The sequence below is a fragment of the Daktulosphaira vitifoliae genome, unplaced genomic scaffold (assembly GCF_025091365.1).
Source record: "Daktulosphaira vitifoliae isolate Bord-2020 unplaced genomic scaffold, ASM2509136v1 Scaffold_1, whole genome shotgun sequence".
Classification (NCBI taxonomy): Eukaryota; Metazoa; Arthropoda; class Insecta; order Hemiptera; family Phylloxeridae; genus Daktulosphaira; species Daktulosphaira vitifoliae.
Window position 1 is genome coordinate 40,574,083 of NW_026099572.1, and position 13,306 is coordinate 40,587,388.

The 13,306-nt window shown below is 25.6% G+C and overlaps 2 protein-coding genes across 2 annotated transcripts; both read right to left on the bottom strand.

Annotated features, from left to right (window-relative positions):
- Positions 1 to 178: 178 nt before the first annotated feature.
- Positions 179 to 7,263, bottom strand: LOC126894168 (glucose dehydrogenase [FAD, quinone]-like). Its single transcript, XM_050664976.1, has 4 exons — positions 6,801 to 7,263; positions 3,844 to 4,324; positions 1,234 to 1,738; positions 179 to 1,170 (listed from the first exon to the last, which is right to left on the bottom strand). The coding sequence occupies exons 1-4, from the start codon at positions 7,047 to 7,049 to the stop codon at positions 471 to 473; spliced, it is 1,935 nt and encodes a 644-aa protein (XP_050520933.1). The 5' UTR covers positions 7,050 to 7,263; the 3' UTR covers positions 179 to 470.
- A 1,322-nt stretch (positions 7,264 to 8,585) lies between these two features.
- LOC126894122 (glucose dehydrogenase [FAD, quinone]-like) lies at positions 8,586 to 11,916 on the bottom strand. Its single transcript, XM_050664878.1, has 6 exons — positions 11,758 to 11,916; positions 10,987 to 11,212; positions 10,748 to 10,918; positions 9,891 to 10,609; positions 9,530 to 9,817; positions 8,586 to 9,185 (listed from the first exon to the last, which is right to left on the bottom strand). The coding sequence occupies exons 2-6, from the start codon at positions 11,183 to 11,185 to the stop codon at positions 8,706 to 8,708; spliced, it is 1,857 nt and encodes a 618-aa protein (XP_050520835.1). The 5' UTR covers positions 11,186 to 11,212; positions 11,758 to 11,916; the 3' UTR covers positions 8,586 to 8,705.
- Positions 11,917 to 13,306: the final 1,390 nt, after the last annotated feature.

Below are 13,306 nucleotides of genomic sequence, written 5' to 3' on the forward strand. Positions count from 1 at the left end.
TCAATAATATAAATTACACTTAATTTATTTCTTAATTACTAAATTTTATGTCATAATATTTTAATTTTATTTTTTTAAAAATTCATTTTCAGTGCAAGTACTTTAATTAAAATTAAAATGGAACAATATATTAAAATAATACTTAATTCTTATTATAAATAATTAAATCTCAACAAACTTTAATTATTTTTCTTATTTTAATAGTCATTTAACAATTTCAAACTACACTACAATAAAAAACATTTTATTTTTTATAAATTAATTTTCTAATAGGTTAATAATACTATCCAAATAACTTAATATGGTACACGCCTAATGTTAGTTATTGGTCAATTTATAGGTTTTTAACCAATAATCTACAGTATTATAAGGAGTTATAAATAAATAACATTTTTTTAAATGCTAGGCGGGAAAAAAATAAATGTCCTTATTTACACACAGACATTGATAAAATGTCAGAATAAAGTAGGTTACCACCACTTTCTATAAGTTTTCTTAGATTTTCTTGATGTAAATGTTAATGTGTATCCGGACCAGTCTTCTTTTATCATATCTGCAGCTTTTTCGGCGATCATTATAGTTGGGGCATTAGTATTACCATTAACAATAGTTGGCATTATTGAAGCATCTACCACTCTAAGGCTTTTGATACCTCTCACTTTTAGCCTGTTATTGACTACAGCATATTCATCTTCATCTGGTCCCATTTTGCAAGTGCCTACAGGATGATATATAGTCATTGTATAATGTCTCGCTTGGCATTCCCAATATTGATCTGAAAGAAATTTGAACTCTTCACAACCCGGCGTAGGTATATCATGTAATGTAGTGTTAAGTCGTTGCATGGCAGCTGTTTTGCTCATTTCATAACCTATTTTCAAGCCTTCTACCATAACTTGAATATCTCTAGGATCACTCAAATAGTTTGGCACAATTTTAGGTGGGTGGTAAGGATTTTTGCTGGTCAATTCAATGTAACCCCGGCTATATGGTCGCAGTAATAATGGTCCAGCAGTATATGCATCTTTATATAAAATTGGTTCAAAAACTTGTTCATAATATTCATCTGTCATGCCAACATCGGGTTTGTTTAACAATCCACCATCAGTATTGTCACCCGCAGTTGCTAAAAACAGTTGGATGTCTGGCCACTCCGGATCTTCGTTGTATCTGATGATAAAGAAAATTACCAATAAAACATTAATAACTTAAATGTGATAAATTAAAATTTACTTTGTATTAACAAAACCCATGGCTTCACCAAGAGGAATTCTGTATAATGGCCCAGAAGAATCTCGAAAAAATTTAACGAACGTATTTAAAGTTAATACTCTCGGCAAAACAATGCCCATTCCTAGAGGGGCCGAACAATCAGGTGAGTCAAATAAATAAGTGACCCCACCAGTAGCAATGTGATCTTGAAGATTTTTTCCGACACCAGGCAAGTGTTTTACCAGTTTAATACCAACTTTTCTGAGTTTATCAGCTGGTCCTATACCCGACAACATCAATAATTGAGGAGAATTAATTGCTCCAGCTGATAGAATTACTTCTTTATGTGCTTTGACTAGAGTTGGAGCACTGCCTAACTTTGAAATCAGCACACCAATAGCTTTTCCATCTTCAACAACTACTTTTAATGCATGTGTCAGAATACTTACATGGAGGTTTGGTCGATCTTTAATCGGTCTTAAAAATGCTTTACCAGTGCTACATCTCAGCCCATCTCTTAAAGTTCCTAAGAATATAAACTTATAGTTTGTACTAGCAAAAATTATTTAAAATTTAGATATAGATTATAAGTAGTACCATTCCGTTTTTCTTTTTCAAATCTATTAACTTTTACCTAATTTTTTTTTTAAACATTCATGTTTTACTGTTTTAAAAATAATAAAAAAGTACATTACAGTGAAGTTTGGTCCAGTAAAGTTGAAGTACTTTTTAGATTATTATTGATTTATATCTGATAGTGATTAAAATAACACTTCTATGCATATTTTAAATATTTAAAAAAAATTAACTTATCTACCGAAAATTACATAGTTTTTTATTTACCGGTGATTACTCAAAAAGGATAAGTCACCAAAATGATATTTTCGTTTCAATCATATATTAATTTATAACAATCTTACTTGTTAGTTACCCACATTTTTATCAATATTTGTCAAAATAATGTCAAGATGGTAGGAAGATTATGGATTGATAAGTTACTATCTACCGGTCATTTAGATCATTATCTTATTTGTAAAACGGTTATTATAAAACTTATCAGAAATAATTTTCTTAAAATAATTATTATTTTAGTAGAAATCGGGTGTTTTTTTTAAAGAATCGCTCTACAATGTAGAAATTATATAACTTAAACAAATTAAAAAATACAGATTGATTATCTGTCATGTCTTGTACAATATAGTTATTAAAAAGTATAAATGTATACAAATGTATACACATTTTATAAGAGATAATATTATATAAAGATTTAAATGTGAGGAAAGGGTATAGTTTTTAGTCTTACTTTAGTTTTATAGAATACATAGATTATAGTAACATATGTCCGTCTCGCTTTTATTTAAAAATTATATTGACTTAAAAAGTATATAATATATAACTAGTTATTAACAATTCAAAATTTAAATTTAATCCATTATACACCAAAAAATAAAAATGACAGCTTTTCATTAATTTTTGAGAGTTACCCTTAATAGCTATCCTCAAAAATAGATTTTTACTAAGACTTTATAAATTTGAAATTCATCATATTTCATAAAAATAAATAATTTTTTCAGAAAATTAACTTTTTATTATGAGGTTAAATATTACGATATTTAATTAGAAATTATTTTTTGGATCACAAAATAAAATCCAAGTACGTTCTAAGTAAAATATCGACTGATGGTGAAGTGTTATGTCTTATAATTTCTATCATCAAATATTTCTATACCATAATCTTTCTGCCATTTTTATATAAAAATCATTGTATATTTTTAAATATGGATACAAAAGTAAATATTTTTTTAGTCAAATTTTTAATTTTTGATGCGTAGCTGAGATGCAATTGATTTACTCTGCTGTTTTTTGTATGTGTGTGTTTGTATATGCCATTACTTACACTCTTTATCAAAAGATTAGAAAATATATCTAGTTAAAGGAATCAGCAGCATAATTAAAAAAAAATTTTCTTCAGTCCCAGTAATAAAGGGACACATGAAAAAAATATTGTTGCCATAAAATAGTCAAAATTGATATGTATAGCTTTCACTTTATATTGAAAAAACTTTTTCTAAAAACATTTAAAACTGGACGGATTATTGCGAAATTTCTTTATTGATAATACTTCAAACATTGCTTTCAAACAAATCCTGCCAAAGACATGAATTTTTTATTTTTTCTAAAATCAAAAATGTTTGAAGTCATTTATATCTAGAAAATTTTAATTGTTTCCTTCTAGGCACCTTTCAATTAGTAGAGTATTGATGTTTTTGATCTGTAACTTCAAAAAGTTTCCTAATTTATTATAAGAATTTTACTGAAGAAAAATGTTTAACTAAATTAAACAAACCATAGCTTGCTAACTTGTTTATATCAAAAGTTATGCCATAGAGAAACATAAAAATGTATTTTTCTGAAGACTTCTTTATTTTTAATAGACCCTTCTTGGATTAATTCATTCAAATAATATATCTTTATAAAAATTTTAATTTTTAAATTAAAAAGAAGGCATTATTTTTATTAAAAAATTTAAAGTTAGTGATATTTATTTAATAGGATAATTATTTAATAAATAATATATTCTAATTATAACATGTAATATTAATTTATTGTTAAAAGTGTTCTTTTAAATACCTTGTGATCTAGTGAAACCCGTTTGTCGAGCACCATTTATGTCAACTTCATCGTATCCCATCTCTTTAGCGGCTTCGATGAAGTTATTAACGATTGGTGAGTATGAACGATAATGCTCTACACTCAAATATCCACCTATTCCGTGATATTCTGAGTTCTTTAATTGAGGTATTCTCATATCTTGAGATTTTTTAAAATAAGGTAAAACTTCATCATAGCTCCAACCTTTATTATTGGCATTATGCCAAGCATCATAGTCTCTCTTATTGCCTCTGACATAAAACATGGCATTTAATACACTACTTCCACCAATTACTTTACCGCGTGGCCAATTTGATCGGTTTTCTTTTAAACCTAAACATGATGTACTAGACGGTTCAGTTTTATACTGCCAATCAATGGGAGTACGTTGAAGTGATGGATATAAAAAAGGTATATCTGATATAGCCGGCTCATCAATCCCTGCTTCAATTAATAGAACCTTAAAATTAATTGATTTTCAAGTTAATTTTAATTTATAACAATTCATATTGATTTCAAAAATAAAGAATAACATTACTATTAATACAGTTTCATTAGTTAAAAATATATTAGAATTTAAACTTCTAAGGTAACGGTAAAATAAACAATTCCACCCTTTGAAATCAGTATATTATAATATAATCTTGAATATTACATGCTATCTTATTAATGCAATAATGAATGTTTCTCAATATTTTATACAATTTTATAGATATATAAATACAACAGATTATAAATACAAAACACCAAGGTCCGTAGTAATACTATTGTTTTAACAATAGTTTTAACCGCTAGATGTGCTAAAATAAATTTTCGAAATGTACTTAACAGACACTCCAATTGAAAAATTAAAAAAATTTTTAATGAGAACAATTCACAAAATTAAAATTAAAAAAAATGTAACTCCTCAATAATTATTAAACATTTAAAACATAAAGAAAGTAAATAAATAAAAATAATTTTTTAAATACGTTACAAATTCGAGAGTTAGATAAAAGACACCAAGTGTAAAAAAGTTTCTTAGTCAGAGAGAGCACAATCGCGAAATACTATAGTGCAAAGACTTTTCGTGGTCAGATTTTTAAAAAAAATAAGGTGGCGAATGAGCCAAAAATCGCTAATTATAAGATTGTTTTATTGAGGAAAAATTAATATTTTAAATTTAATTAGCAGATGCTTTTTATTAATTAATCAATTAAACTTAAAGAGACATTTGCACAACTTATGTTCTACTAATTAAGTCAATATTACATATGAGTCTTGGTATTTTGTATTTATAAGCTCTTGTAATAATGTTGTTTATTAGAAAAAATCATCAATATTAAATTATAAATGTTAAATATCTATTACACCAATTAAGAAAATGTTGCAAAAGTCATTTAAAATTTAATTTTCCTATCAAAACTACCAATAAGTTATAATTAACGAAAAAAAAAAATTAATTTTTACATATTTTTTTAATGTAAAATGTAAGCTACATTATGTCAAGTTTCAAGTTTATTAAAACAATTTTAATTTTCTAATATCAATCTTAAACAAATTTAATTTTACCAACATAGGTCTAATATTGATCATAAAAATGTTTTTATTAAAGTGTATAAGAAATTAGAAATAAAAATGGTACAATTACATAAATAAATAAAAAATCAATATTGTGAATGTATAGGTCTTTTATTACTACACTAACTATATTAATCGATTAATAATTTTATTTATTTTAATTTAATATAAAGAACTGGGATAACGCCCGTAACATTAATCAAGATAAATTAAAAATAATAATGTATTATGACTGATATTACTTCAAACACTTGATATCAATCAGAAGCCGATTTTTTGAAAATTTTAAAACAAATTATGCACAAGTAGGAGAAAATTTTCATAGAATTTCTTATTTAAAAATTAAGTTGAAAATCGCAAAATTTTAAAGTGAATCATTTAAAAAAAAATTTTAATGTCTATTGATGAGAAAAAATTATTAAATCACCACTAGTCATCATATTTTAAGTAATGATATTAATGATAATCTTGTTATACAATAATTGTTTTACGCAATATTTTGGTTTTTCAACTAGGTACATCTAGTGGCCACCATTCTCCTAGTCTCTCCCACGTAATAGTCATAGCAGCTATCTGTTACAAAAACGTACTTTATATAAATTTTTTTTTTTTTTAGAAAAATAAAAATCTGTACAGTTATTTTACAATAAGTTAAAATTAAAAATTATCTGCGTATATTACGAAAAAAGCCATCCAGTGAAGATATTTTGATGATTATCTGAGATATTATATAAAACAAGAAAGAAGAAAATAAAGAAAAAGTTGATTTTAAGAATTTTGTTTATATCAGAGGAAAAAATTTAAACAAAAAGATTATCTAATAACGTGCATATTTAAGATAACAACAATACAATCAACAATTAATTTGGCATTCATTTGCTAAATTTAATTGGCATTAAGAATTTTTTCTAAGATTATTTTATATGGTATAAAATTACTAACCATTACAATATAAAATTGTAAAAATAGTTATGGTTTATGATTTCTGGTAATTGGTTATAACTTGTAAGAAAATATTGTAAAACTAAAATCTCACCTAGTGTATATCTATAAAAAATTAAGTAATAAAACAAATGTTTTGTTTATTTTTGCTTATCTTTTTTTAGACTTCTTTCTAAATTATGAAATAATATTAAAAACTTTTAATAGTAATAAAAACATTAAAAACTGAAATCATTCCTTTTACTACCTCGAAACTATCATTTTTTACACTCTTAAAGGGACTGTTATCTGTATCCAGCCTGAGTATTTTTTTCTACTTTAATCTCGTAATCACATAAATGTATTTATAGAAGTGAACACATATGAAAAGTTTTGTTAGTAAAATTAACATTTTTAATTTTTATAAAATAATTTGATTACTGAATTAACCATACCGTCCAATTAGGATTTTCTGAAAGTCGATTAGCCATCACTGCTCCTGCTGAACCTGCGCCCACAACAATAAAATCATATTGGTCCATTATATTTTTCAACTGGCAATCCAGTAGTCGATTATCGATATCTTCTATGTCGGGTCGGAAAAATACTATAGCAAGACGAACTAATATTATATAGCTAAGACTTGGCCCAAATGACATGGCTATACGTGCCACGACCCGGGCCGTAAAGATGCTATGAGCCATATTATGGTGTTAACGTGAAAATAAATAATGACCGTTATTATTCAAGGGACAGAGTATCCAAATTACTGTGTAACAAATAATGATCACCGAGGCTATGAATAATCCATATTGGCATGCACACTTTTAAATGAACACTATAACGTCAAATCGATATTTGTAGGACGCGTCCTAGAACAAAATATTACAAACGTGTTCGTTTTACGACTAATCAATTTTTTCTTGAACATGAGAAACATGAGTTACATGAGTTGTTATATTTATTGAATAGTTAATGCCCCGTTTATATTTATATTTTTTTTAACCGTGTTGTTTTTGTTTTAACCTACCTACATACTTGCTAACTTAACTGTTGAACGAAATCTAAAAATAAAAAAAAGTGATCAAATATTGTCATATGAAAGCAAAACTGTTAAAAAATTCAACAATTTTAAAACTGTTTTCATAAAAATGTACATATTTTACAATATTTTAATAGTAATACATAATTATGTCACAGCATTTTATCAATAATATTACTTTGGAAAAGCTTGAATGGTTAAATTGAATGGCTATTTAGTTATAATCCATTTGTTTCCAAAAACCTAGTCAAATAGCAAAGTATTAATTTAAAATTTACTTAATACTAACTGTACTGTTATCTCATTGAGGATAAGAGGACGCTTTTATTTTTTATTTTATTTCGGTAAATAACTCATTAAAGAAAGTTCAAATCTTACTATTATTAAATAATTTATATTATATATATATTTCTTTATAACTACAATATACTATAAATTATATGCGATAGAAAAAACTACGAACTTTTACCTCTGGTTAAACTAACTGAATTTTTTACTGTTACTATTTTATTTGAGACAAAAATGGAATTAAGTAATTTTATCTAAACAACTACAAAAATGTAGGATGTTTTTTTAAAAAATAAAAACATTTAGATATACGTGATAAGTTTTATGAATGAAATGGTGATATGAAATTGTGTTCATATGAAATTCCCAAAAACATTGTCGATATTTTATAAATTTAAATATATAGCAAAAACATTTTAAGCATTAAATATTAATAGACAATTTTTATTATGTAAAAACAATTTCTATTTCAATACCCAAATAACTAATAGACAGTTTAATTAAATTATAATATGCGTATGTGTCACAATCCTATACAATTAGCTTAGTCAGTAAATATTTAATCGTGCAATTTTGAGTGCAACGTTTGTGCAATTTAGTATTTATAAAAACAATGTTTGAAACATTTCTAACAATCGAAATCATTTAAGTCTAAAATTTCTTTAACGTTAATAATTTTTGTTCAATTATGTAATACTTAAATACATAAATTCAATTACATATTTTTTAGTAAAATTATACAAGTAATACATATTGGGCATACTATAATTTTACCATTCCCAAAATATTACATTTAAATATCATATTATATTATTACTCATTTCTAATTATATGAGTAGACATAGTATTTTTAAAAACTATTTAATCAATCGTTAAAAGGAAAACAATTAACGAATAGTCAAAAGCAATATTTAAGTCTCCATTTACAGTTTATTTCACTGTAGTAAAAATATATAAATACAAATAATTTTAATTTACAAATAAATATAGATACACATGTTAATGAAAAATAATATGAGAACATTTTTTTTTAATTTAGCCATTGTTCTTTAATCATATCTGAAGCTTTTTCAGCTATCATAATAATAGGTGCATTTGTGTTAGCGCTGACCAATGTAGGCATTATAGATCCATCAACTACTCTAAGACCTTGTATTCCGTAAACTCTAAGTTGAGGATCAACTACGGCTTTTGAATCCCATTTCGGTCCCATTTTTGCAGTTCCCACCGGATGATATATAGTTACTGTATAGTGACGAATCATACATTCCCAGTAAGAATCTGTATGAATGGGTACAGACATACAACTCGGAAAAGGAATACTGTGTAAACGACTGCCATATTTTTGAAATGCTGTGGTATGACTCATGGCAACTACAAACTTAACTCCTTCGATTAATCTATTCACATCATCTCGTTGCGTTAAATAGTTAGGAATTATTTTTGGGTAGTCAAAAGGATTATTACTTCTTAATAAAATTTCACCACGACTTTTAGGTCGCAACAACATCTGAAAAAAAATTATATCATTTTAAATGTAATCAATTTTATTTACATTATTATCAAGGCTTGAAACTTAATGTATTTGAGAAATTTGTTTCAAAACATCCAACTTCTTAAAATTTTATCTAAGGTATTTTATTATATATATACTAAAAGAACATTTTTCATACCTCTTTATCAAGAAGGGAGTGATATCCCTTATGCCATCTATAACTAAATTCATAATTAATATACATTTTTTAGTATTAAAAATGATTAAAACAAATCTATTTATTATTTATGTACTCGAGTTTACTAAAACTAACATTATAAGTAAATAAATTATTCATATGATCCTTGGTTACTACTCACAGGTATAGCAGACCATACATCTTTATTATTAATGGGTCCGTATACAGATTTATAAAAGTCTTCTCTCAATCCGTGAGCTTTCCATAACTGCATACCTCCATCAGAATTAGTCGAACCAGAAATAAAATGTAATTCAATATCTGGTTGATCAAATGATTTGTTATTGTACTTGGTATTAATGAATGCCAAACCTTCAACACCGCCCATAATTGTTAGAGGCCCATTTCCCATTGTAGCATAATTAAGAACAGTCTGAACATTTTCTACTCTTTCTTGTATTATCGAAACCTAAAATTGTATTTAAACAAAAAAATATAATTATCAATATAAATTGTTTTGTTCGTTTTTTAATTTAATATACCTCTTTGTCTATAGTGAAAGCTAAACCTCCTAATCCAATATGATCTTGAAGATTCTTCCCAACTTGTAAGTCCGCCATTACAGGAATATTGAATTGAGCTAGATGTTCTTTAGGACCAATACCCGAAAGTAATAAAAGTTGTGTTGAACCAATTGAACCAGCTGATAATATAACTTCTTTTTTAGATTTTACAAAGTATTGATTTTTATCTTTAATTAGATCAACGCCGTAAGCAATTTTTGTATCTGAATTTATAGCTATACGAGTTACTTGAGCATTTATAAATACATGCAAATTTTTTCTTAATCTCGCTGGTCTCAAGAAAGCCTTTGACGTGCTACAACGAGCACCTCTTCTAATGGTTCCTTGAGGTGTCATAAAACCCGTTTGACGTTCACCATTAATGTCCCGTATATCATAACCCATTTCTATTCCAGCTTCAATAAAAGCATCAGATAAAGGTGTTTTATAAGGCGCCTCGGATACTGTTAGGTATCCACCGATTGAATGGTAAGGCGTTCGAGCCAAATATGGATTACGATTATCCTCTGACTTTTTAAAATAGTATAAAACATCATCATAACCCCATCCTGGATTACCTTGTTTTAGCCAATTATCATAATCCATTCGGTTTCCTCGAACATACATCATATAATTGAGGACACTTGACCCTCCTAATACTTTTCCACGTGGCCAGTTACATCGCAGATTTTGCATGGCTAAAATAACAAATTGTTAAAAATCTAACAAAAAGAGCAACATAAAAATACAGTATAATATAAAACGTTAATGGTATTTATTATACATTATTTTAGATTCTATATATTTAAAATACACATAATCACTTAATTATTTACCTAAACAAGCCGTATCTTGTGGTTCTGACTTATATTGCCAATCCAGTTGACTAAGCTGTAAATAAGCGGCCAATAAAGGTACGTCAGATAACTCAGTTTCATCTCCACCAGCTTCAATTAACAACACGCTCCAATCTTCAATTTCGGTCAATCTATTAGCTAACACAGCACCTGAATAAAAAAAAATTATTTATATTTATAATTACAATGTCCTGTAGAAATATTTAATCATGTTTCACCAGCAGATCCACCTCCCACTATAATAAAATCATATTCATCAAGCAGGAGATCTCCAGGTTGATCGATAATCTTGGACTCGGGATCATTTACTTCATAATGAAAGTATGCAATGGTTGCAACCAAAACAGGAATAAACCAGGCTACGTTTGATGCAGCCCCTGCTAAAACTCCAACTGGTATAGCTTCTATACCACTCATGGTTACACATACTATCACGACATTATTCTATAAATATTATTTATCATTAATAATAATATTCATTATCACCGATAAAACTAAGTAATGAGAATTATTTCGTATAACGTAAGTAATGATATTAATTATGACAGTAGTCATATTACTCAACAAAACCACCCTAATTTATTTCAATTAACATAAAATAATTTATTTTAAGTTTAAAAAATTTGACAAAATAAAATCTAATAATGTAATGACGTTTTTGAATAAAAAAATCGAATAAATATAATTTCAATTAGTTCTGTACAATATATTAGGTATAATGAATAGTTTCATTAAAGTAAATTTCAAAACGTGCTATTTCTATTTTTACCAATTATGGTTAAAGTATTTTTAAGTAATTTACAATGTATCAGAATTAACATTATAACTATTATTTTATTTACTCTGCAATGTAAAATATACTTCCATATTTCAATGTCTATAATAAAAAATTAAAATAAAGTTCAATTAAAACTTAATTTAATTTGATAATATTAATAATTTATTAATTATAGATTGATTAAATATTTTAAATATTATTTAAAACTCACATAAATTTATTATAACTCCGATATAGCTGTTATAATGTTAAAAACTCAACATTGGCACTTAATAATCATCACGGAAACTACTTCTTTCAGTTGGATCAACGACCTTATACACTGACATAAAGATGGACACAGAATAGTAGAGTGTAACGGTATTTATTGAGAATATCCACCTCTCTTTAGTTTAGAACCTGTTTGAAGATTGACGCATACTAACTCAATGTTATACATCAAATGAACAATATGTTATTATTTAAGAAAAATTAATCCTTAATTAATACTAATTATCAATTCTAAAAAAAATATTTTTTCAAGTAAAAACTAGTAATGCAAAAAGACAATCTTTTTATATATATATTGTCTTATTAAAATATAAATATTTTATTTTGGTATGGAAAAAATGTTTTATTTTCTTTATAATATTTGAGTAGTTTTAAATTTGATTACTCTGTGTATTTGTAATGCAATGACTTTTTTTTGTAAATTTATCAAACTTTCATTTATTTATAATTTCCTAGATACACATAATAACCATTTAAGTTATAGCATTATATATATATATATTATGATAATATATTATGAAGTATATTAGTTATACTTATTGAAAAATGAACGAATTAAAATAATTTTTATTTGTATAATTACCTTAGATATTTCCCTTTCATTTAATATAAATTTCTTAAAAATCTGACTCTATACTTGCCCACCACACGAGTGGATTTAAAATAGCCACTATTGAACAAAAATTAAAATATTTTAACTTAGCTTATGAAATTTTTTTTGATTTAAAAAACTATTTAAAAAGGCAATATAAATATTTAACAAGAAAATATTATTAATAAAAAAATGACTAGTAGATGACAACTTTTGACACATTATTTCGTAAGTAATAACTATATTAAAATATAGAGTGAAGGTAACGTGTGGGTTACTTTATTTTTATTATTATGCATTACTTTGAAGCGCCATTTTAATAACTTCTAGAGTACATATTCAAAAATTATTTTCGACCAATTATTTTCTTACTTAGATTATTTGTTATTTTATTAGCTAGTTAAATATTGTTGCCATTTATAATAATAAATTTGACATCCTTAGAAGATATAAGAGTTGAATTTAAAAAAATGAATAATCCGAGAAATATATAAAATTAAAAAACACCAAAAATAATTTTCTTAAAATAATTATTATTTTATGAGAAATCGAGTGGCTAATATTAAAAATCCATTGTGTGTACAACAGCTTTATAACTTATTATAATTTTAGCGTAAAAATTAGAAAACTAAATTATTAAAATCAATTTTATACTAAATTAAATTACTATAATAAGTATTTCTTCATGTATATTACTTATAAATTTTCTTTAATTTTTAAATAGCTTTTGGAATAATACACCTTTTTCTTAAAATTAAATTTTATTATTTTATATTTAATTGGTAATAATATTAAATCTTAGAAATGATATATATATATATATATTATTACCTTTAAATCAAAGAACGACTAATCAGGATATAATTAAGGAAATAGGTGTTAATGTTGCGTTTGTTAT